At 40.4% G+C, this 26618-nt stretch overlaps 2 protein-coding genes across 3 annotated transcripts in view; one reads left to right on the top strand and one right to left on the bottom strand.

The window, feature by feature from the left end:
- Positions 1-2931, bottom strand: part of HACD1 (3-hydroxyacyl-CoA dehydratase 1) — a 22507-nt gene extending 19576 nt beyond the window's left edge. The window contains exon 1 of one of the 2 annotated variants that reach the window (XM_028751209.2): positions 2877-2931. Coding sequence is in view for 1 of the 2 variants with exons in the window: in XM_028751208.2 (XP_028607041.1) it covers positions 2025-2035 (11 nt within the window). In the remaining variant the exon portion in view is untranslated. Of the gene's footprint in view, positions 1-2024; positions 2335-2876 lie in introns of those variants that run through there. The other variant, XM_028751208.2, reaches the window with a different exon arrangement.
- Positions 2489-26618, top strand: STAM (signal transducing adaptor molecule). Its single transcript, XM_028751204.2, has 14 exons — positions 2489-2725; positions 9299-9383; positions 12867-12942; positions 13033-13128; positions 14163-14309; positions 15864-15954; positions 16241-16433; positions 17023-17117; positions 19097-19185; positions 21419-21506; positions 21742-21796; positions 22700-22853; positions 23383-23558; positions 23871-26618. Exons 1-14 carry the CDS (start codon positions 2686-2688, stop codon positions 24109-24111), a joined length of 1626 nt encoding a protein of 541 aa, XP_028607037.2. The 5' UTR covers positions 2489-2685; the 3' UTR covers positions 24112-26618.

The raw sequence follows: 26618 nt of genomic DNA, 5'->3' as shown, positions 1-26618 counted from the left end.
TATTGTTGCACGCCCAGAGTTTGGTTTCCTTGCAATGAGGGACAGTAGAGACTGTGTTGTCTTTAGGATATATGGTTTATTTACACATGTATACAACTTGTGATGTAAAAAGTAGAGACATCACCTTGCCAACAAAGGTCCATATAGTAAAAGCTATGGTTTTCCCAGTAGTGATGTATGGAAGTGAGAGCTGGACCATAAAGAAGACTGATTGCCAAAGAATTGATGCTTTTGAATTATGGTGCTGGAGGAGACTCTTGAGAGTCTCATGGACTGCAAGAAGATCAAACTTCTCCATTCTTAAAAAAATCAGCCCTGAGTGCTCACTGGAAGGACAGATCCTGAAGCTGAGGCTCCAGTACTTTGGCCACCTCATGAGAAGAGAAGACTCCCTGGAAAAGACCCTGATGTTGGGAAAGATAGAGGGCACAAGGAGAAGGGGACGACAGAGGACGAGATGGTTGGATAGTGTTCTCGAAGCTACCAGCATGAGTTTGACCAATCTGCAGGAGGCAGTGGGAGACAGAAGTGCCTGGCGTGCTTTGGTCCATGGGGTCACGAAGAGTCGGACACGACTAAACGACTAAACAACAACAACAACTTGTGATGGTTCACAGCATTAACATCCCAGAAGGTCTTGCTTCTCCCATAGTCACAGCTTTGGATTCAAGCAGAAATCAGGCATGGCTCTCACTCTCCGGTTTCTGCCTGTCTGTAGCCCAGCTTTCTCACTGAACTCAACTCTGGCTTTTGTCCTTCTCACTACTAGCCACCCATTGGCCATCCAGTAGAAAGCAACTTCCTTTCTTATACTAAGGACCACTACTTAGGGTGATTAACTCACCAAGAAACTTGCCTGGCTCCTTCAACAATGGAATCTCCCAAACACACAATATTTATAACTTACTAACCCATATGAAATATCAAGGTTTCTCACATGCATATGGTTGGCCACTGTGGGAATGCAACATATAGGATGGGCCTTTGGTCGGACTAGCAGGACCCTTCTTTTGTTCCTAATGCAATGGTTGCGAAACCATTTCCCCCCATGGACCTCTTGAAAATCGCTTGATGGTCTTGGCAGACCACTCACTGGTTCTTCTGCAATCATAATGTGCTGGGCTAGGTGCTGTATGATTTTTAACTGTATTTTTATTGCTTCTTCTGTTTCTTAAATTTTATTGTCTTAGGTTTAGATTCCGTAGAATTCAAATTGTAATACAATAAAATGCAATATGAGAAATAAAAAAGGAATACAAACCCATTTATAAATTAATATAATATCAGCATGCTGCAGATCACCTGAATTAAGATAAGGGACCACAACTTGGGAATACATGTGCACCCAGAGAGACTGAACGTGTGTCAAATTCTCTTTTTTAATGTGCAAAGCAATCCTAATATAAAACAGATTCATGATTTTTTGTTTCTGGCTCATCCTAAAGTTCCTTTCCTATAGTATTTCCAGGAGTGACCATTCAGACATCCTTGCTGAAGAATGAAATTGGCACTCTTCTGTCTCATTGAACATGTGTTTCTGCCCTTAAGCTGATGCCCAATAAGAAGGGCAGGTAGCAAATCATTCAGCACACACCTTAATTGTGAGAGTACCCTAAAGCCTGAAGAGTGAGTGTGACAATTTGCCACAGTACCCACTGCTAAAGTAAAGAGAAAGAGGGAGGAGAAGGATATACCTGTCCAGTCCTGAGTAAGCTGAGTCAGCTGTGACCTCCATGGGAGAGTTATGCCCTTCCTCTCAATATCCTATAACAGCAAGGCTACAGTGTCTCTCACCCGTTCCTTGGTCCATGATCCAGCAGCACTGTGGGCAACAATGTAAGCTGCTGTCTGGCCATATCCCTGAGGCTCAGGCATGCTGGACAGCTCCCAGAAATGTCAGGTGCTGCAGCTTTCGATCTGCTGGCCACTAGCTTGTGCCTGCCAGGGATGGGGGTGGAGTTTCCATGCTTCCTTCTTGCCCAGCCCAGCCAGAGTTTGCTTTGCCCAATAGTGGAATATCCTACCATATATTCATTTAGCCCATTTTCTTTGCGAGTGGTGGCTGTCCCCGATGTCATAGTTTCTCCTGATTGTTGAGTGTGTGTGCATACAGGTTTGCTATGCATTGACTCGGGTCCCACTTGCCTGGTCCAGCCTCCGCATCCTCACCTGGCAGACCAGCCATCCTTACACACCTGGAACCCAGGAGATCTCATTGGAGGGGCACGCAAGCGGCTTTCCTAAGCGCGCCTGAAGGGCTTTTTACTCCATTGACCCATCCACACAACCCTGTCTGGCAATCAGAAGCAGGGTTGGGAAACTTGGGACGGGGGAGAGATAAAAACGACCGCTGTTTCCCAGGCGCTTCTCGTTGGGAAGCCTCGCTGCGCCCGCCTCTCCGTCAGGCAAGTGCGGTAGACACCTCTTTTTCCCCGCCGCTCCCCGTCATGCACCGCGCGCCCGGAAGCGTCGGCGACAGAGGAGAACCAAACGGACAGAGGGAGCGCGAGGAAGAGGAGGAGGAGGGCGAGTGGGGGCGGAGCCTAAGCCGCCGCGGGGCCTCGCTCCGTCAGTCGCTGCGCTGAGGCGTCTGTGGCTGTTTGTTGTTTTCCGCCCAGGAGGGGCGGCAGGGAAGCTCGCCTTGCTCAGCCGCCGCCGCCGCTCTCCCCCCGCCGCCCTGGGAAGATGCCGCTCTTCACCAGCAACCCCTTCGACCAGGATGTGGGTGAGTCAGGAAGGAGGCCCGGGCAGTCAGTCTGGGCCCGACCCACAGATCCCCCCTCGCCCTCCTGCCCCATCGCCAGCCCTTCCTTCCCTCCTCCGTCCTGGGTGCGACCCCCTCCCCATCTCCCCTCGGGGGTCGACCCGCCTCCCACCTGCCTTTCTTCTCCCTGCACGAGGGTCTCGCCTTTGTCAAGTTCCCTTTCCCATATGTCAGGCGGGGTGGGGCTTAGCTCTTGAAAGGCGCGTCATGTGTCTTTTCATCGCCTTTATTTCCATCCTTTAAAGCTCTTTTAAGAGAGGACAAGGGGTCTCTTCCCCACCCCACCACGCCACACTTCTTTATTTTCCAGGTTGTTGTTTTTTTAAAAAAAAACTAAGGTTAAAATCCACCCCAGAGCTCAGGAAACGTGTAGGTTGGTTCTCCCTTTTATCGCTGCAGCAAATCTTAGGAGGTAGCTTAAATTGACTAGAATGTGACTTGCCCAAAGATAAGTACAGTGGCACCTCGGGTTACAGACGCTTCAGGTTACAGACGCTTCAGGTTACTGACTCCGCTAACCCAGAAATAGTACCTCGGGTTAAGAACTTTGCTTCAGGATGAGAACAGAAATCATGCTCCAGCGGCGCGGTGGCAGCAGGAGGCCCCATTTGCTAAAGTGGTGCTTCAGGTTAAGAACAGTTTCAGCTTAAGAATGGACCTCCGGAACGAATTAAGTTCTTAACCCGAGGTACCACAGTACATTCACAAGTTATGTGTTCTTTCTTTAAATAAGTTGGTTACACTTGGTAGCTCTCAGCCCTTTCTATCTCCTCTTCTCCCACTAAAGTAAGTCCTCATTGAGTGCCTATCCAGTAACTTTTTTGTTGTTGCTGCTTCAGAATTCCTGTAATAAGACGGATGTGATTTTTAAATAGGCTGCATACACACCATACATTTAAAGCCCTGACAACCCCTCCTGGGACAGGGGAGAATCCTGGGAACTGCAGTTTGCTTCATGCACAGGTGCGGTTCTCAGCATCCTCAACAAACTATGGTTCCCAAGGTCCACCAAAGGTGAAGTAATGGGCTTTAACTGTGTGCGGCTTCCAGTTCTAGTGGTTTGCCAGGCGGTATTTGCTGTTATAAACTGTTTTGTAGAAAGTCTTGTGGCTTATAAAATCCTTACCACCTGATTAAAATTACTTATCATGGATAGGGTTAGCTATGCACTTGGAAGTTACAGCCATCTGTGACCTACCAGTGTGTATACTGTATATATATGGCCAGCTCCCTTTCCCACATACATACATACACAGGATCACTGTATATTATGGTCTGTATGGTACATTCATAACCTACAGTGTCTTCATTGTAAGAATTGTTGAAAATGAGCCACACACTCTGAATTGTTACCCATTCATATTTGGCTTATCTCTAAAATATCTTTTCTTTTTGGTAAGAGAAAGGGGAACTAAAGGCCAAAAGGCTTGGGGTAGATAGGGTCAATACTACACAGAACTTAACACTAAAGAAATTAATATGTTGGAAGCAGCTATATAATATGTAGAGAGGGAGCAGCTTTTGCAGTCGTAGTTTGATGACAACAGAGCTTTAGCAAGATTGTTGTCAGTTGTAAGTTGGAATTCATTCAGCTCATGACTGGCTGACTTCAGTATTTATGTAGAGTCATCAGTGATTCATAAAAACATGTGGATATTTGTCACAAGGCCACACCTGTTATTTTGGGATAGTCTGAGAGGAGCTGAAACAAAGTATGAATGCAAAATGCAGTTTTTGTATTATTTCTTCAGATGCAGAAATCCAGGGGAAACGGTTGTTTCTGAAGAGACTGAGCATAGAATGTCCAGCAAATAAGAACTTCCTTGTTCTGTCACACCAAAGATGGGCTACTGGATAGCTGAGCACACAATCTTATTCAGATGTTATTTTTGTATCAAGATTTCCCTGGGGAAAGATTGGGAACAGACAAGTTCATATAGTAACTTTCCTGCCTGTCCTGCACTTTCCTCCCACAGGGGAAGATTAATGTGCCAGCATCAGGGGAGCTCCTGTGTTAAAAGAACTGGAATGTTAAGGTTCAAATGTTTGTTTCTCCCACAGTACAGAGAAGCAGGGAGAGGGAGTGAATATGTTTGCACAAGCCTTAAGACCTTCCAGTTTCACAATATGTGTCAAAGGGATGTCCAGATAGGCCCAAGAAGTGGTCAACCAGATGCTGCTGCAAACCTCAGAAATGAGGTGTGATGGATGTAATGGCTGATTCATCATGGATTGCAATGAAGGATTGTGCACTACCATAAAATGCACTGGATTTGTTTAGTGTTTCTGGTGTAGCTCACTAATGAAGTTGTCCAGCACTCTAGTAATGTTTGAATTGAAGGTAGAATAAACTGATGACATGTAAAAACATAATGTTTGTTTTTATCAGAGCTTACACGGTGCTTCATTGAATTCCATCGTGGTGTAGTGGTTAAGAGCGGTAGTCTCGTAATCTGATGAACCGGGTTCGCGTCTCTGCTCCTCCACATGCAGCTGCTGGGTGACCTGGGGCTAGTCACATTTCTTTGAAGTCTCTCAGCCCCACTCACCTCACAGAGTGTTTGTTGTGGGGGAGGAATGGAAAGGAGAATGTTAGCCGCTTTGAGACTCCTTAGGGTAGTGATACTGTGGGATATCAAATCCAAACTCTTCTCTTCCTTCTCTCCCTCTGTCCCACACTGTGTAGTGCTGTATGGATGAACTGCAGTGAGTCCAAGCAAAGCATTGGGCCTACAAGCTTTCATCCATATCACTTTTCAGAGATTTGTTTCCCTTTCAGATAATTTTTGCTTGTTCCGTTACACATGCTAGAAAACACAGTTTATGATAAACTCTAGTAAGTTTCTAAAACATGCCAGCTTCAAACCATTGGTTGCAAAGGTGACTTATGTAATTAACCTGTCAGCATTCCTTGTTCAAACAACGTGACAAGCCAACATTCTTTGAAAAGGATACTTCATTTCCACCATAGTTTTTAACATTACTTTGCGAGCACAGTCACTGAACTCAAAAAGCTAACTACAGCACTGTCAAAACTTGGGTTGCAACTGAATACACACACATTTGTGTGTGTTCTAGTAAACATGGTGGGCCTTACTTTTGAGTAAACATTCACAGTAAAAGGCTGCATCTTGCATTAATAGTAAGTATTTAATTTTGTTTGGGAAGCAACACTGCAGATTCTATTCCTGAGAATGAATTCCATGGAGGAGCTAGAAGAGAAGTCGTGTAGCTTCAATATGACTATCTTTTTCTTTCTTCAACTGAAATAGCATTGTGGTGGTGCCTGTGCGGAAGCCATTGCTTTCTTACCAGAGAAAGTTGCTGTTTGCGAACTGGGCTAAACCAGGAAATCTGATCAGTGAAAAAAATACAGTTGTTTAGGTTAGAAGAGGGCAGAAAGTAGATCAGGATTTGCAATAGATTGGCAAGGATTCCTTACTTGGTTGTTAATTGCAACAACAAAATGTCTTTTCCACCTATATTAGGCTGCTTTAATAAAGAAAGTTGACTGGGATTGGGGTTTCATATGAAAGGACTGGGAGTTCAGTTCTGGTAGTGAAAATAAAGTTCAAAGTCCAAAAGGTATTCAGAAATGCACCCTGTTATTTAATTATCACTGTATATATTTTGCATGTGGCACTGGTAGATCCTTGTGTGGAAGTAAAACAAACAAAGTAGGTCCAACAGGCCTGAAGTCTTCCCACCTCTAGTTTAGTTCATAAGCTTGTGGGCAGAGTTTGATCCTTTTTAATGTAATTATTTTAATTAAATAAAATAAAGCCACAAATTAATTTAGTGCTGCTTTGAATAATGTGTTGGTGTTACCATAGTATACAGCATTTATTATTTTTTAAATTACTAATACCAGGGATTATAGAAATAATGCAGTATTACATATTTTTAGTTATACCACCATTGGGCTTCTGGCCTTTTTTGGTGTTCAAGCACTTTAGGCCTGTGATGGCAGTCAAATGCTATTAAACCCATAAGGCTCACATGCCTTATTCCTGGGTCCTTGAATGCTATATTACATTTTTTAAAAAATGTATAGGTTTTAACTTGCAGTTAGAATACTTAAGGTGGCTTTTTATTGCAAGGATTTATTTTGTTACAGGTTTGTTTATTGTGGACAGCTGGTGCTTGACCTAATTACTGTTGGATATGTATTAGTGTTGGTAGACAGGACAGTGCTTTGTTTTTCCTCTCCTACTAGAGGAGTGAGCCAGTCTGGGCTGATAGCAGTATTGGCATCTTGCAGGTTTACTATAGTCTGGAAACTTTCAAAGGCAGAAATTCTGTTTTCTGTCATTAGTCCTGGTTGAGGGAGGTAAGCATTTTTGTTTAGTGAGTATTTACTTTAACTTAAATGGCGATAATGTCTGTCTTTGGGCAAGCCATGATATTTAGATGCAAAAGCTGTATTGGATATTAAAGTTATCGAAGACCCTATCACATAGTACAAAATGGTTTAGTTTAATAATTCCTGTAATTATTTATTTAAAATATTTTTAACTTTGTTGTGTGTGAAATATTATATTGAAAGATTAAGCAAAAGAATGGTCAGCTTGTGAAAGATACATGAGAATGAAAGCATGTGCCCAACTGCCATAGTGCTGAATTGCTGGTTTCCTGGCAGAGCAGGATGTGCAGAACGGTCTCAGCTGCCTCAGCAGACTTTCAAGGGAAGGAACAGTAATGATAAGAAAGCAGTCTAATTCAACCCAGCCCCTGCCAAGACCCCACATGTCTCTTGTGCCTGTAATATTGTTCAGTCTGCTCTATATCTTGGAAATAAGGCAGGCGACAAACTGTAATACATTCTTCAGATTATCAGTCTTGGAAGTTCTAACAAGTCATAAGACAGCATTCTGATTTGACTTCTTCCCAGATTTTTTTTGGTGGGGTGGATGGGGGTGTAGTTTAATTTTTAGTAGAGATGTAGCTTCATCTGGCTGTGTGCTAGTAGGAGGGAACTGGTTTGGAAAGGAAAATATTATGTGTGTGCATAGCTGTCAACCAGAGGTTTCTTGAAGAACCAGAGCCATATAAGACTGTGTCCAAGATTGTTTGGAAAGCATTCTAGCCAGCTGACATTACAAAAAAATAAATCTGTCAATGAATTCATAAAAATAGTCTTGCTCATTGCAGAAGCAGCACTAACATTATACTGATGCCAGATCTTTGATTTCTTTGTAGAAAGACATGAAAATTTGAGTTTATTATGCAAATCAAACCTTTACATTAGCTATTATCACCTTAATTCTGTTTTTAATGCGTATTTAGGATTGCGTATTGGGTATATAACAAACGTAAGTTTTACAACTTAACGCTACTCCAGGACATACAGCAAATGGTTTATTTTTGGTAGTTTCATTCCACTTGTAGCTATGTGGGATGCCATAGCATATGTATTGCAGAATGAATCTTGCAGATGAATCTTTAAGGGCTTAAGTTCATTATGCACAGCCAAGTGTTGTGACTTGGAGGAAAACTGTCCCCCCCCCCCCCAGAACTGTATGTATTTAAAGGTTGAATTAGCAAACTGGCCAGCTAACGATAGCACGGGATTATCCAATCAGTTATAAAATGTTGAAAAAGATGGGAGTAATGATACTACTGAATTTCAGAAACAGGAATGAAATGGTAAACTGAAGGTTTTGCTCATTGCTACTGCCTCTGGGACCAATTCCATTCGCCCGTTGCAGGACTGATATGAAAGATGATTGATTTGTCATTCTCCTTCCCCTTTCTCCAAACATATCCTTAGGAAAGAGAACGACAGTATGGAGGACTCCTGGGAGTAGAGAGTTTCAAGCCTCGCCTGAGGCCTCCAATGCTGAGAGCTGCTCCCCATTGCTGTCCCTGCTTGTAAGGCAACGATGGAGACCCTGTGGTCCACCAGATGTTGACCTCTTAATTCTCATAAGGCGGAGCCAGAAATGGTGGGAGTCCCAACATCTAGAGGGCCACAGGTTCTTCAACTCTGTTGTAAGGGTTGGAAAGAAGGAAGGGCTGGTAGCAGCAGAGGTATTACACAGTGGGTGGTAAGGTGGTAAAGCCCAATCTGATTTGGCCTGTTCTAACTTGTTTCAAATCTTCCTAGCCCCACCTTTGGGTCTGACTATAAGTCAGAGGAATGGTGTTTTTGAGCTACATTTCAAGGCAAAGTTCAAGCAAGTACATGATAGTGTAGATGATTATTATTGGCTTGCAGGATCTACTGGAGCGGCTGCAGCAGAAATGTGTTGACTTGACAAACCAATGTGCTAATGTCTTGAGTAATGAGATGCCGCTATTGAACATGTTCACACCCTCAGAACTACAAGTGTGCTATGTTTTCTTCAGAGTTCATATATTGCTTTGTTTCAACCCGAATTTCATACACTGCTACATTAGGGCTGCATCTAGGAATGTGTCAACATAATTCAGAGTAGGATGACCATATCAGTTTTGATGCATTTCTATTTAGAGTTGATACTGAAGTTTCACTTACTTGGTAAAGTTCACTCCAAGCATTTTTGTGTCACTTAGAAAAAGCAACTAGTGAAATGAATACTGCTGAAGACTGGGGGCTCATCTTAGATATTTGTGATAAAGTTGGACAGTCACGAACTGGGTAAGTATACACTTCTTGTTTAAAACACTTTGTTATTTCATTTGGAAGAAGCAGAAATAAAACTAGATAAGATCAAACTGCATGACACCTGCTGGAAAAACTAGAAAACCAAATGTGTTAATTCCAAGTTATGTACACTGCATTCATAGCCTTAGAATTTTTGAAAGGCACTGGAAATTTGGAGAGCGCTTTCAGCAGAATTGTTTATGTGGCTAATGCATAGTATTTTCTAAAAAATTTCATTAGAAATTTTATGTTGTGTTTTGCTGTATTTGTGTAATGCATTGCTGAAATCAGTTGGATATTGAAATCTTGTTTCATCACCTTTTTTTGGCAGAAATAAAGTTCCCTTTTCTGGAATCTTCTTTCTGAAATGATCAAGCAGTCTATCATCTAATTTTTCCTCTGAGTTATCTAAATACTGTCACCTGTTGAATAAAGCGTTTCTTTTTAAAATAATTTCTCATACCATTTAAAAGCACTTTAGAAAGAGCTTAGAGCACACACCTCATCTTAGCAGAACCATTTAGTTGATTGATGTAATTTATCAACTCATTTTCCTCTCCCCTGTACCAATGTGTCACAGTATCGGCATGTGTAAGAGTGTAGTGCACTTTACAACTTGGTTCTGAAACTTTTTTGCAGTTCAATATTGTAGGAGTTTTTAAGCAAAATGTTTGGGATGTAACTCAAACCCATCATTACTGACATGATTAAATTGCCCTAAATTAATTAATTCTAAGTCTAGTGTCTGCATTATTCAAAGAAACAACTGTTGAAAATGAAGATGGATTTGCCTAATTCCTCCCTTAAAATGCTGTGCTACTGTCTCCCTATATGGAGTTTTAGTGAGAATATTACTTATGATCTGCCTAATTTCCCTTCAGCCAATAATTATCAACTTTTTCTTATCTGCAAGTGTTCTGTGGACTTAGTTCTATTTAGTGCACTTAAACTTGAGCAATTTGAATCAGTCTGGGAATTGGGGGAGAAGGATGGATGTTGATATGAGAATTATCCTTTAGCTTACAGATTGGACAGATGGCAAACAGATCCCTTCAAATCTTGTCACTCCATGAATCAACTTTGCCTTACAGCATGATAGTTTATTTCATTTAATATATTATTAGGTTGTCTTTTAGGGTCAAACACAAGGCAGCTTCAAACATATAAATACAGCCATCTGAGACTCCGGTTGATAATTTGATAAACTCTTTAAATATAAGGCCTTGAATGTCATATTTTTATAACTGAAGACTCAACAGGTTTGCTGACTGCAAGAAAATGAAATATGTGCTGCTTATGGACTAGAGCAGGGGTCTGCAACCCGCGGCTCCGGAGCCGCATGTGGCTCTTTTACACCTTTGCTGCGGCTCCGGGGCGGATACTAGCGAGGGGAGGAGGCGCATTGTGTGCCCCGACACTCCCCACTGTGGCGGGTGCTGTACTGGCTGTGACGTCGCATGGGGGCGGTGCGTGCGTTAGTCACGCACCGTCCAACGTCACCTTCCCGCCCGCCCGCTACATTGTAAGGGGCATGTACGCTGGTCACTGCATTGAAAAGGGGCATGTACGCTGGTCACTGTTTTGAAGGGGAGTGAATAACACACACACACACAAAAAGGTAACTTGTTAATTTAACGTTTATTTCTATGAGGAGGAGTAATTCTGAGGGGTCAAACAAAGAAATAATTAAAAAAAGTGACAAAAAAGTTATTTTTACAAGGGCGAGTTTTGCGGCTCCCAGTTGTTGTTTTCTTCGGAAACAGGTCCAAGTGGCTCTTTTTGTCTTAAAGGTTGCAGACCCCTGGACTAGAGCATATATTTTAATTAAAGTATCACCATAAATGCTAGTTTTTAGTGCTACCTTAACAGATTGTGATTATAATCTGCTGGTCTAAGGCCCTAATAAACTGATTGATTGTGGTTATATTGATAAGTATTTTAAGTTTTGTTGAAGTTTTCCCTATTTATTTGCATATGAGTTCATAAATGCAATTTATTCATTTTCCTCCTAATTATTTTGATAGAAAACTTGACAGCAGCTGCTTCTTGGAATAAGACAAGTTCACAGTTTTGTGCAGAGTGAAGTGACCATGCTATGTCACAGCATTTTCTATAATTAGTAGTGTTACGTATGAAGCAGTGGTTTGTAAAACAGACACCACCAAATATAGATTACTGAAAGCTGCAGTGTAACTTAAACTACAGCTTCCTTTATGTGGCTGGGTATCAGTGCTTTATGTTAAAATGAAATCATGGATACACCCCCCCCCCCAAAAAGCTGCAAACATATTTTTTTTAAAGTAATCTCTTAAAGATAGAAATCTAAATGTTAGCTGCTATTTGTCACATTAGTCAATATTGTATGAAACAGCTAAATTTCCTCACTGGAGTCTTTTGAAGAAGCAGATTCTGTTATGTAGTGAAGATGGGCCACATTTACTCTCCTGTTTCTCACTAAAACATGGCATGTATAATTGCAACTCCATACTTCAAGAAATACAGTATCTATTTCCTTCATATACAAAATATCTCTTGGTAGCAGTTAGTTACACTCTGACTGACAGTAATGCAGTCTGTTAGCTTCTGGTCTTCTACAGTGACCTGTGTCTTCTCATACTTTATCCGATGCTGAAACCTCTGTAAATAGGCTGCTGTCTGGGATGGCTAGAACATTGGCATTTGTACCTAAACTCTGAATCTTAAGTTTATTCATCCTTCTGTTTGAGTTGTTAGTCATTCAAGCCCTTTGCTGTAGATGTTGGGCCAGTAAACGACTGATCTCTTGCTATTTTTCAGTTAGGTGGTGCGCTATGTGTGCTGAGAAACTCTAGATTCTAGCAAATCTTCCCAAGTTCTGCAGGGAGCTAACTTTGATACAGAATTGAACTGTTCATCTTGCCTAGAAAAAATTGAAGTATTTGTTATGGAAAGTCACGCTACAAAAATTTCCTGAACTGAGATGCCATAGGAGGATATACATAGGATAGAAGTGCACCAATTTTGGCTTAGTGCATTGAACCAGTCATTATTTGTGCTCTCCAGCAACCAAGACTTGCTACTTGCCATTGCCCTTTTCACTGGATTATTCTTTCCTCGGGAAGCGGAAAAATCTCATTAAGGGAAATGAGTACTGTATTTTCTTTGCACAGGTGTTTTTTTCCTTTTTTTGGGGGGGGGGGGAGAAAGCAACATCAGAACCTTGCAAAAGCCCTTGAGAAAGGGGATCATTGCATTGAGGGTGTGCCACAGGGACTCTTGCCACTGGAAAACAGGCAAATTATGTTATGGAGTGCCTTCGTCATTTTCAAACACATTTTCCTTAGCTGCTAGCTTGTAAGAGAGGGTTTTGCTACCTCCCAAGTAGCTGAATCAAAAGCTTGCTCTTACTCTCTTGTTGGGTGTGTCCATCCCTTTCGTTGTAATGCATATTGTTGTTTATGCCAGTATATTTAAAGAACTGCTTATTTTATTTATCAGGCCTAAGGACTGTCTTCGGTCTATTATGAAGAGAGTGAACCACAAGGATCCCCATGTTGCTATGCAAGCGCTGACCGTACGTGGCCTTTGAAAAAAATAATTTTGCTTAATTTTCACGTTCTACTATAAAATACTTTAGTTCTAATCTCTCTCTCTCTCTCTCTAGCTTTTAGGAGCATGTGTCTCAAACTGCGGTAAAATATTTCATTTAGAAGTATGTTCAAGAGATTTTGCTAGTGAAGTAAGCAACGTGCTAAATAAGGTATTCTGTTTTGAGTCTTTTAAATTTGGTTATGTCAAGTTAAATGATTCCTGAAGTGGGGTGAAATACATTTGGGCAATGGAGTCATATACATGTGGACGAAATGAGGGATAGCCTTGTTAGTCTGTTGTTACAAAAACAAGAAGCATTTTGTGGCCCTTCAGTCCACAGAAGCTTGTGCCATAAATTTGTTAAGCCTTTAAGTTACCACAGGGCTCTTGCTTGTAACTTTAGAGTGGTTTCCGAGATAAAGTTGTTAATCTATAATACTTCCTCTGCCTCGAGATAATCAGAAGATCCTTCTTTCTTCTGATTTAACTTCTTGTTGTCAAATGCTGGCCCAAACTAGAGTTAGTTGGGTTTGGGTGATTTCCCAGAGACAGAATCTCATCTCTCTTTCGTCTTGTCATCTGAATACAGTGCTTAGATGGGTGAGGATTAAGGCTAAGGACTCTCAGATTTTAGGGAAGCAGGCCACACCTATGGCTTGGGAAATCTGAGCCATTTTAGAGCTAGTTGGTAAATAAATGGGAAGCCTTTTGAACATCCCGAAAGCTGCTAACTTAAATATATATCCCAGTATTGATTTCACATGGTGGCTCTATTTATATTTTAAAGGCGCACTTAATGATTTGACGTGGGGGGTAGATTTTAAACTGGTTTGGGGTTGATATGAACAAACATAGCAAAACAATTTGTGCTTCTTTTTGAGGGTTATAGTAAACAGCACTGAAATCAGTGTGAAAAGTTAGTTGTTATAAGTTACATCAAACTGATTTAAGTGGGACCCAAGTGCAGTTAACATGGACTAGACCCAGTTTTGTTGCTATGGCTCTGGAAATGGTTTTTTGCTAGTTGATTTTTTTGGAGGGTTTTTTTCAATTTTTTAATGTTCAAATTTTATTACATTATTTTTATACTTGTATTTTATTTGCCTCATTCAGTGGACATAGTCCAGAATGGCTGCTTATGAATAAATGACTGCTTACAAATAAATATACTTGTAAACTATATTAGCATTATCCTTTTTACAGGGTCATCCAAAAGTCTGTGAAAAATTGAAAGCGCTCATGGTGGAATGGACAGACGAATTCAAGAATGATCCCCAGCTTAGTCTGATATCTGCAATGATAAAGAACCTTAAGGAACAGGGTGTTATGTTTCCAGTTATTGGTTCACAGGTAAAGTGCTAATTTGCAAAAACTGTGGTTAATGTGAGATGTAATACTAAGAAGGCCTACGAATTATCAGTCTGCTGTTTTGCTTCCTGAATATAGCTGCTGTTGATTCTTTCCCATGTCACTGTTCATAGAAATGCACACCAAGTCATTGTTTTCAATGAAACATCTCTTTCTCATTTTAAAACTTTCATCTTCTGATGCAGACCCTTACAATGCCAAATCGACTTGGTAGCCATGCAAAAGTCAGAGAAGAAGGTCCAAACACTTTTGTGTGCCAGAATGGTGTTGCCAGATTACAGCCTTAATTTACATGAGTGAAGATGAGAGCTTTGATATGTCAAAGGCTTTCATTGAAATAAGTTTGAGCTCATTAATTTAATATATGGGTGGGCAACATGATTCTGAAAGTGCTTATAGTCTCAATTTTTGAGTGGTGGAAATGTCATCCCTACCCATCATTATTAAGAACATCCACGTGGCTTCCAAGTTCATATCCTTTGTAATTGTTTAAATTGTTATCTGAAAATGGCTCAAGCCTACATCTTGGAAGGCAATAAGTGCAAATGATGCACGCTACTAGTCCATGTTTTCTTGCTTATTTTCATGGCAAGGGGACGTGTGTGTAAAGCAGTGGTAGGCAATTTGTAGCCTTCCAATGTTGTTGGCCTGCAATTCCCATCAACCCCATTCAGTATATTCAATGGTAGGGGAGTTGTAGTCTGGCAGTATCTGGGGGACTACAGCTTCTTAAAATAAGTAAGTAAATAAGTTTGCCTGCTTGCTTGCTTGCCAAATAATTAAATTCAGCCAAGGGCAGTTCACAATATAAAAACAAAGAAATAGATAACAGACAAAACAGGAGCCTCCCCTCTAAGTTTAAAAGGCCATAGATTGTTTAATTAGCCACAGGGCTGGGAGAAGAGGAATATGGAATAATAATAATAATAATTAATAATAATACCCTGTCCACTCTGGGCGGCTTCCAGCAGAATATATAAACATAATAAAATATCAAACATTGAAAACTTCCTGATACAGGGCTGCCTTCAGATGTCTAAAACTTCTCCATGATTGCCCCCCTCCACTTCTTCACTGATCAGAGATTACAGCATCTGGGAGCAATGTGTCCAAGGAGAGAAGTAAAGGGGCCACAGAAAAGGCTGTTGAACCAGAGGGGGAACCCACAAGCCAGAGGTTCCCCATTCCCTGTCCTAATACCACCTTGCTAATTTAACAGACCATTCACAAAATGTTCTATGACCTGCCAAGAAAATACTGTAACGGTAATTTACCCATGGTTTCTAGTTGCCAATTCAGATGTAACATGAGATGAGTTACACGGCTCATTTTGAGGAAGGTTTTTCATTTCTGTGCGCTGATCCAACCACTAACCATTACTGCAAGGTGAACTCTTAAAAGGTCAGCTTCCCCCGCCCCTTCCTCAAAAGAAGCTGATTTTTTTTTACTAATATATTTCTGATATGGCCACAAATGCTGGATTTAATATATTGCGTTGAATTTTCAAATAACATCTACCCTCTTTGCTCCTGTAAGGCTGCAGAACAAGCAAAAGCAAGCCCAGCTCTAGTAGCCAAAGATCCTGGGATAGTAGCCAACAAGAAGGAGGAAGAGGATCTAGCTAAAGGTTGGTTATTGCTTGATCAGAATCTTCAGATGATCACAGCTGATGATTGGGGCTCCAGATTTCAACCCCTCTCCCCAGGGGCTGGATCTACATACTGTGAATAGAACAGTACCATTCTGATAGAGACGGAAGAGGGAGGTGATTATGGCAGATTCCCCCTGCCCTTTGCAGCTTCCATCATCCCCTCAGTGCTGTTCCATAGATTTCCCTCGTGTGAATAAATTCAGAGAGAAATCCTTATTTTGTTTTGCTTACTCTTAAGTTGGATTTATTACTTTTTTTCCAGCTATTGAATTGTCACTTAAGGAACAAAGACAACAACAAACGCCGCTTTCCACTCTTTATCCAAGCACCTCAAGCCTCTTAACTAATCACAAGCATGAGGGCCGAAAGGTTCGGGCTATTTATGACTTTGAAGCTGCTGAAGATAATGAACTAACATTTAAAGCTGGAGAACTTATCACTGTACTTGATGACAGGTAAATCTGCTGGAGTCCACAAATCACATTTGCACAGTAGATATTTGGGACAGGCAGACTCGTGAAGCTGCAATTCACAGTTGACACACTTGCAAGCTCCATTTACTAGCGCTTCTATTTTGTCAACCGTACAGGATTGTGATATAAATCTTGAAGCCCTTTTTGCATGCTTACTTCCAAAGAGACCCAGGAGTTTTATATCTTAACTTCATTGGATTGGATCGAGAGTATGTTGTCATTCCCATAAAAGTGGGTCCTGTATTGTCTTTCCTTCCATACTGTAATGAACCAGAAGCAAAATCAAAGGCCCAAATGGCTGCTAGAATGATGAAAGGGCCTCTTGAAATTTGTCCTTCAGGGTGGATAGAGATGGAATTGGCCTAATGTTTTTGACCATTGAACTCTTCCTCTCACATGCATAGAATCATAGACTTGTAGAGTTGGAAGAGACCATGAAGATCATCTGGTTCAGCCTCCTGCAATGCAGGAATCCTTTTGGCCAATGCAGGACTCGAACCCACAACCCTGAGAATATGAGGCTCATGTTTTCCAATCTTTTATGTCTAATTCTTTTTTTTCTAACCTATAGTGATCCAAACTGGTGGAAAGGTGAAACGCATCAAGGGACAGGATTATTTCCTTCTAATTTTGTAACTGCTGATCTTACTGCTGAACCAGAAATGAGTGAGTAATGTAATGTTCACATAGAAAAGTGCATTGCTTTTAGCACATTAAAGCTTAATACATCAAATGCAAGTCCCTGTTTTACACCCCCCTCTACATAGATTATATCATTTTACAAACAGTCTTAACAGTTATTTCTTGAATTGTTAGCTTTATTATTTGATAGGAACGTTTCATAATTTTGTCCTCTTAGAATAATTTATAATTTCATAATTTAGCCCTCTCAGAAGGACTAGTTATGTGAAAGTTCATGTAATAGAAAGCTCGATTCCCGCCTCTGCGTATTTTCTAATATTGTTACAAATTCAGATAGGCAAAGAGGGTGCCTTTTGTCTCCAATAGAATACCTTGGGTTATGCTAAATATGGCCTATTCCCTTCACTGATCCCTTGATGCAGGGGGAAATGAAATATGAAAGAAAAGTATTCTGTAATTTTTTTAATGTGGGAATCTCTGATCGTGTGTGCCATCTTGCAAAGTCAGACAGGTTTTGTAAAAGGCTCCTCCTTCCACCATTCACTTAATCTTATTACGTTAGCATGCTATCCCCAAGAGCCAGTCCAAAGGCAAGTTAGGGTTGTATTCTGTGTAAGTTTTACTCTGGGTAGACCCATGGAAAGTATTACTCGCGACAAACTTAATTTCATTGGGTCCACTGTGAGTAGACTTAGTTGTCTACAACCCTTGGAATGCCTAGATATCCAAAACATAAGTCTTTCCTAGTCTGAGTATAATATGAATAAAACATGAATGTCTAAACTTATGTGACGATGACCCATTTTATCTTCAATCTTATTTTCCCCCATTGGCTTTACTGGTGTGTGTGTTAGGTGGGTACTTCTACTTTCCTTTGTTTAATTCTAAATGTGCTTTGAGGCAGTACTGCATGTAATTTCAGTATTGTACATCTGTACATGAAATACGTTTTTGAAAATGATCCCCTCATTCTTTTTCCCCCTTTTTTCCATTTGGAAGATTCCAGTTATTGAAAACTTCAATATTAGCATAACAGTGAAGAGACTTGAGTTACAACTCACTGGCCTGAATCTTAAATCTGCCATCCCCTAGTTGGTTAACCCAGCACACTCCCTCTGAGCCTATCTCCCCATCTGCAATGTAGGAGATAGCGATATCAATTTAAGACTGTTATAACAATTATAAGAACGCATGTGAAGTGCTACGAATACTTGAAAGTACCTTGCAAATGTTAAGATGGTGATGATAATTTGTTAAAAACCACAGAAACATATAAACAAATATCTATAGACTAGAATCCGGATCCTGAGTGACTGCTGCACTCATGCACAGAGGTCCCACTTATTATACTCCCAAAGTCACACCCACCCAAGGTTTGAGGTCCTTTCAGAGTGGCACCATAAGAGGCGACTGTCGGAAATAAATGTTGTTCTTGCCACCATGTGTGAACAGTGTTTTCCACTTGCTGGTGATGATGCAGGATCTTGTCCACAGAATCATATTGAAACCAAATACCTTTATGTCATGAACTATAAACAAAATAGTTTATAAACTATAAACAAAATAGGGAGGCGGGTGGCGCTGTGGGTTAAACCACAGAGCCTAGGACTTGCTGATCAGAAGGTCGGCGGTTCGAATCCCCGCGATGGGGTGAGCTCCCGTTGCTCAGTCCCAGCTCCTGCCCACCTAGCAGTTCGAAAGCACGTCAAAGTGCAAGTAGATAAATAGGTACCGCTCCAGCGGGAAGGGAAACGGCGTTTCCGTGCGCTGCTCTGGTTCACCAGAAGTGGCTTAATCATGCTGGCCACATGACCCGGAAGCTGTACGCCGGCTCCCTCGGCCAATAAAGCGAGATGAACACCGCAACCCCAGAGTTGGCCACAACTGGACCTAATGGTCCCTTTACCCTTTACCTTATAAACAAAATGCCTCGATTACATTTTTTTTCTCAGTCTAAAACTTTGTGTTTCTGTTCAGTATTCTGTCAACTTATATTTTCACAGTGAAAACCGAGAAGAAAACCGTGCAATTTAGTGATGAAGTTCAAGTTGAAACAATTGAACCGGAGCCTGAACCAGTTTATATTGATGAAGTAAGTACAAAAATGTAGACCAACAAGGGGTATATGATAATATTTATAAAACTTTTCAGTTTGAGACTTGGAAGCACTTTTTTAAACTTACACAAATACTAATGCTTTCCTTCATTTTTAAAATGTGATTAGATTTTTATAATAACTTCAAATATTTTTATTTTGAAGCAGAATATAATGGTTTTATTGTGTCTCCCCATCTTTGTGCTTCACTTTCTGTCTTAATTTAAAGAAGTAGTCCACACTACTGTCTGGACTTCCTTAAGCTGTCTTGTTCTGACTTCTCCTGTATTCAGTAACCAGTTCTCCTGAATTGTGTTCAGCATTAGTCATACTTGCAGTGGACCCATTGAAATGGATGTCATGGCTAACATTTCCATGGGTGCATTCTGAGTAGAACTTAGTTGGACACAGACACACCCTTTATTAGAAATACTAAACACACTTACTTCTGAACAATTCCCATTGAATGGCAAGACTTATTTCAGGTAAACCTTTGTAGTGTTGCACAGGTGAAGTACAAAAAAGGGAAGATTATAAATCTTAAAAGTCCAGTGTGTTACTTTTCTGCATAAAGATTTTTGAAAAAAGAAAGGAAAACACCTATATCTTGAACTCTGTTGAAACATTTTTTAGCAGAGACCACCAAATATTACATGCTGAATACCTGATACTGGTTTTTATCACGGTGTTCCGTTGTGCCAGAAGCAGTTTAGTCATGCTGGCCACAGGACACAGAAAGCTGTCTATGGACAAACGCTGGTTCCTTCGGCCTGAAAGCAAGATGAGCGCCACAACCCCATAGTCGCCTTTGACTGGACTTAACCATCCTTTACCTTTTTTTTTTACAGTGTTTCTGTATTTGTTTTATTAAATGAGACCTAGCTTACTCTCACAGTGTATTCATAGCAAATTCTTGTCTTTTGTGAAGTGTTTGCCTTCTGGATTATGAGCTTGAATGGCTGTGTTCTGTGTTGTGTAGTTTCTATTTTTATTTTCTTATTTTTATATCCTGCCTCTCTTTTGTCATGGAAGCCAAGTTGGTTCCCAGATTTGGTCACCCATCTAGGCATTGGCCGGACCCAGATCTGCTTAGTTTCAGTAAGGTAGTGGCCTCATGTGTCTTCAGATCATATCCTGGGATATTTCTGCCAGAAAAAAAATCCTTGTCACATTCATAAATATTTGCAGATGCACCACTAGGTGGCAGTGATGCTAGTATAAAGTAACATTAACTACTGGCATTCCACTTCAGAAATTCTTACAGAGTGACAGTTGAAAACAGCTTATGTGTTTGAAGGATATAGACACTGTGAACTAATTCCACAGTGTGTTGTGGATGTGGGTGTATTATTATTTACTTGTATATCAAAAGACTTGCATATAAAAAGTTGCTAAGAGCCATGTTGGTAGATGTGCAGTTTCCAGAGACTGTTATTTCTATTGTATTCCAGTTAACTAATCAATTTAAAATATTTAGAAAAGTCTCCAATTAATTGACTCATTTATTTATTATTGTACAAACTTACAAAAACCGTGGATGAGAGGCAGCATCTTCGAAGAGGGAATGCTGCTTGCAGCACTTTTAAAATAAAGTGTTTTCCCCCCTTCAGAACTAAAATGCTGTGCAGTTTAGTGAATTAAGTAATTGAGGTCCGTATAATTTTAGATTATTTGTTTGGGTGACTCCAGTACAGTATATGCATTATAAAAATTTTAGTTGAAAACTTCCACCAGGCTGTTCATAGAAGGGACATCCTTATTGTTAAGACCTTGAGAGGAAAACATGCCTATTGTCAAACCTGCTTGTAGAATGTATTGTCAGTGCTGGCACTGTTTCTCTCATAGAACGACAGAACATTAACAGCTAATAAACGGTTCATGTAATGTTTTTATTAGAACTATTGTAACACTTCAGCTGTGCCCGTAGAAAAAATGCAAATAGTTTCTCATGCTGAAGTGGACCCTGGACTTAATATTTCCGATTCAGCAGCCACCCACATGCTACATGCCAGAAAACTTTTAGAATTAAAAGTTTCTGATCTTTTGAAAGCACTTTCTGATATGTCATGGAGGTCTGCTGTTGGAAAAAAATTTTTAATGCTGTTGGCTGTGCTGAAGTCATTGCGTGTGCTCAAGTTGCTGGGAGTGCCTACAGTAATTCTTTGAAACATAAATTATGGACTGCTCATAGATCTGAACCCAAATAAATAATGTGTGTGTCCTATTCTAGGATAAAATGGACCAACTGTTGCAGATGCTGCAAAGTGCAGATCCAGGGGATGATCAGCCAGACCTCCCAGAGCTGATCCACCTTGAAAGTAAGCTTTCTTTCCCCCTGTTCTGTCCTCATAGTCACAAACAAGTTCCCACCTAAGGACTACAGGATGCTAACTTCATCATTTCTCTAAAATCTTTACTTGATTATCTCAAGTCATCTTGTTTGTTTTGTGGAAAGTTTTCTCTTTTAGTATAACTTTTTCTTAGCTAGCTTGATGTTCATTATTAAAAAAATTATTGAGATTTATAGTTTTTCTATTTACATTGTGTTTCTAGCAATGTGCCATCAAATGGGACCTCTCATTGATGAAAAGCTAGAAGACATTGACAGGTAAGAACAGATATCAAGAGAGAAACACCTGATATTGCAAAGCAGCAATTGTTTTGTTTTAACCACTTATGTGTCTTACTTCTGAACTTCGTAAACTACTATTGAATCCTTTTTGGATTAACAATGGGATAAAAAACCCTTTAAATTAAATAAATAACTTTAAAATGAAATGGGTTTATCTTTAGAGATAGGGTAGCTATTTCAAAACAGAAGGTCTTGTGCATTTTCAGTAATGACAGCTAATGCAGCTTTTTAAAGTTATGGACCAGACATTTGACTAGTATTTGTACATAGACAACTTTCTTTATATCCTGTACTAATTCTTCATGGTAAGGATCACAATTCCCTGTCTCCAACCCCCCCCCAAAAAAAACCACAACTGTGGTCATTTTCTCATAGTAGGAGGTATGGGTGGCTTCCCTGGCAGCTATCTGTTAGTTATCTTTGAGTGTCTGTGTACTACTTTAGGGCAGGCATTCAATTCTCAGTCTTACTTCCTTTCATGAAGTCTCCATACCTGGTTCCCTTGCATAAATTGAAACATCCGCTGTCTCTGTGTAGCACTTCGGTTCTTTAGGAGGTTGGAGGAAGAGGATGGAAGTTGCCTTAGTTGCTGCTGTCAAAAAGCATGAGAGCGCTCTTTCTCTTTTAAAGACTCTCACTGCAACTTTACCCTCCCTCCATTTGCAGTAAAATGATGCCTCCTTCCGTGGATAAGTCAAGGTTGGGGAGCCTGGGGCCATCCCAATGTTGGGCTACAGTTCCCATCATCCCTGATCATTGGCTAGACTGGGAGTTGTATTCCAAAAGGATCTGGAGGTCCAGCCACCCTATGATAAACTATAAAGCTAGTATCTGTTTTGTGTAAAATAATGTTCATTGATATTGAAATGTTTCATTCAGGAAACATTCTGAGCTGTCAGAGCTCAATGTGAAAGTGATGGAGGCACTCTCCTTATATACCAAGTTGATGAATGAGGATCCAATGTATTCAATGTACTCAAAACTACAAAACCAACAATATTATATGGCTCAGTCTGGTGTTTCTGGCTCTCAGGTATGTATTTGGAGGCTGTAAAGATCTGAGGTAGATAATTGTGTTGTGGCATTGATCCAAGAAACTGGTGGATAATGGATAATTCAAGTGATAAAGCCAGTTACGTATACTTGAACCCTTCAACATTAACATTTATAAATTAATAACTTGTGAGGGCTCCTGCACCCAAATATAATGAGGTTATATTATTTAACAGATTTCACAAAACATCATTTACTATGCCTCCCAATTCATTGTATATGATCAAGAGACACAAGAAACTGCAACTTCCATGCATTCTGGGAGGAACTGATCCAGGCTTCTGGAGTTTGTAGGGGTGGGGTTAAGCCCAGTGGTGTGGGGGTGCTCACAATTGGGGGCGGGATAGAGTCATTAGTTAGCACTGTTTACATAAACTAGCTTTTAAAGCGGTGACTATTAAGATGGTTTCGAATCCTGTTTTTATGGCTTTAAGTGGAGCAAAATAATAAGCGTCAGTTGACATTAGCTTATTCCTGTGTTTATCTCTTCCCAATATTTGTGTGTTTAGGTTTATCCAGGACAACCTCAAAGCAATGCATATTTGGTGGCAGGAAATGCACAGATGGGTCATGTTCAAGCCTACAGTCTTCCATCAGAGCAGCTACCACCTCTGAATCAAGGCACAATTACTCCAGCAGCAAGCTCTGGATTACCTAGTCAGCCAGTTCAGACATCTTACACAAAGTAATTGTGAAACTTCAAATATCCAAAACTTGCATGTAATGTTAGCTAGAAATGCTTAAGGGAAATAATAATTGACAACTTGATCACTAAAGCTATCTTTGTGACACCTGCAGTATGTTTGGATTGGACATTCTGTTTCAGGTTACAGAAACCTCTGCTTTCCTTAGGTTTGCAAAACAGGCTCAGGGCGTGCAGTGGGGTGGGGAGACCTGTTTGTTTTTTAAGATGAAGGATCCAATTTCCATTTGTTTTGTTTTGTACCTCTTTTCAGTCTACTTACTCTTTTTTCTCCCCTCTCACCCTTACCTCTAGCACAATGGTTGGTTCTGTTCCAGGAAGCACGTATTCTAGCCAAGCTTCAGTCTACAGCCCACCCCCAACTGCTGCTACTGCTGATGTTGCTGCTTACCAGAATTCTGGAACTATATCTCAGGTGCCAAACTATAACTTAGTCGCCTCATCCCTGCCGCAGCCACCAGGCAGCCAACCACCACCACAGCAACAACCTCCATCATCACAACAAAACACTTATTCCCAGAAGGCACTACTATAGGATAGAGGACTTCTGATTCCTAATCTACTCTAACCTCTGCTGACGGCAGTTTACAATGTTATGAGTTTATTCCTTTAATATCTTAAACGTGGGTTATCCTCGGCTTAATAGGAATCTTTCTTGGTGAACAAGTATAATGATTCTATTTGCACTGACTTTTTAGGATTATTATTTTTTTTAATTTGCAAAGGAATTAAAATACTTAGGACATTTAATTCCTTTAAAAATACCTAAAATTGGTACAAGGTTATTTATGTCTGCTGAAACTGGCTAGTTTGTGACGAGTCAACTTGGCAAACTGTTGTGGCATATATGTTTATGTACATATAGTGTGTTTGTGTTAGTGGCCGTTTTGAATTACTATGGTGATCATGTGAATATATAACACAGTGTTAAAATAATTTACTGTTTTATTAATCATGAACAGATGGAACATGTTCATGGATTTTATAAGGATGTTTGTTCAGAGTGTAGGAGAAGGCTCTAACCTGCATATCACAAATACTTACTGGCTATGGATATGCTCTTGAAACTGAATTGCCTAGTTTTTTCATTAATTGTACATTGAATGTGAGTGTGTCCTTCCTTCCTGTAGCCTTTGGGTGCTACTAGATGACACTATCTACCAAAGTAAGGGGTCTAGAACTTCAGACACTCTGCATTCAGAAAAGATTCTGCTTTTATGAATAATGGTTTCAAAATAATAACTTGCAAGCTGCTAAACATATGGGACCATGAAACACATCTGAACCATTTTATCTTTTATTGTTTAAATTATGTAACTTACATTTTCATGCTAGTTTTGTGTCACCTGAATGCTGAATAGTTATATTCTGTGTACGTTGGTGGAGATCACACCAAAGACAGAGAGGGGGCATTTTGGATGTGAGTGAGTGGCATTTTTAAACTGGAACAAGAAGAAACACTACATTTATTAAAGTCTTGTTAAGGACTGCCATAATTGTCAGATTGCTTCGTTATGTGTATGGTGTTAAAATATTGTAGCCTTTTTATCCTTCATAGTCTCTGTGTAGTTCCAGAGTATGTCTACTGCACCTAATGCAGATCATCTCCCAAGTACATCCTGAAGTTCTAGCCATGGAAATGGTGTTTATGCCCTCTGTTTTCATGGGGAGACTTCTGATTAACTGTTCGTGCCTTGAGCAGTGGAGCAAGCTTAGTTCTCTCTTCGCAGCAGCTTGGGGAACATTTTCTGTAGAATTCATCAGCGAACTTTAGCATTTATCTGAACATAGAATAGTGGGTACCTCTTTCTCTCTCTGTTTTTTTTAAAAAATTCCACTTATTTCTTTCTACCTGCAGGTATTGCTATTTCCCTGCAGGTATTTATCTCTGTCTTTTGCTGCACACTTAGGGCATAGCTTTTTAGAAGTAGTGCCTGGTATGCATTTAAGAATTCCCCACCTTGCAGGAAACAATATTGGGCATTATGAGATCAGATCAAACAATGGATCTTCGATCTGTGAGTACAGAGGAGATAATCTGCCCACTATTGGCTCATTTGGCGCCTGTTGTGGTACCCACCACATCTGTTTCTGCTATCCCTTTTGCTGTTGTATCTGCTTCTGACGCCAGCATGATAGCTGCTTTGGGTTTGGGTTTCTAAGTTTGCCTCAATAAAGCAATATCTAATAGGCAATGAATAAAGATTGTGAATGACCTTCAGACTAACCAGGAACCTACACACAGGATGGAGGACAGTAACTTATATACCTCTTTGAATTCCTCCCCAGGACTACAGGATGACTTTGGATAAGTCCATGTGCTCATCTTGGTCTTCAAGGAGAATGCTGAGAATGCTTCTGCCTGCTCTCAGCCAGAGGCACCTATGTCTCTGTTTTGCCTGATATTGTTTAAGTCAGTGGTTCCCAAACTCTTCCCCCCACTCTGACCATTTGAACATTGCTGAGAGTCCTTGCGGATTTTCTGTCTGTTCTAGCAATTAGAATGTGCTGTGCTAAGTGCTGTGTGATTTTTAATTGTATTTTTATAGACATGCCATGGACCACCTGAATGAAGCTTGTGGACCACAGTTTGGGAACCTCTGAGCTTTGCCACTCCTCTTAGCTCTTGGGACCACAAATCCAAATTTCAGACACAATTGGAATGCTGAATCAGCATTCAGATTCTATCACCTATCACATTAGTGGCTTGGGAAGAGCAAGATCCCAATGATGTTGACTAGGATTGGTCCTCTAAAGCATCACCATTTTCCTGCTTACCTTACAGAGATGCAGCATTGAGAATAACCAAGACTGAACTTGAGTGACTTGCCTTTATATAATAGAATTGCACAGCATTTCTTCCAATTCTGGCTGATCCAACAACTGGCTCCTCCTTGGTATCTACAGTGGGGATTCCAAGGTCACTGTTGACTGCTATGGTAGCCACTTCTTATGTTCCAAAGCTCTTTACTCCTGCTCTTGATGTGTACCCTCCACTGTGTTGTATGGTCCTAGCGTTGAATAAAGTAGACTGTTACCTTA

The sequence above is a fragment of the Podarcis muralis genome, chromosome 12 (assembly GCF_964188315.1).
Source record: "Podarcis muralis chromosome 12, rPodMur119.hap1.1, whole genome shotgun sequence".
In the NCBI taxonomy this organism is placed as follows: Eukaryota; Metazoa; Chordata; class Lepidosauria; order Squamata; family Lacertidae; genus Podarcis; species Podarcis muralis.
The sequence above is the reverse complement of the archived record's forward strand: the minus strand, read 5'-3'. Positions and strand labels throughout refer to the sequence as shown.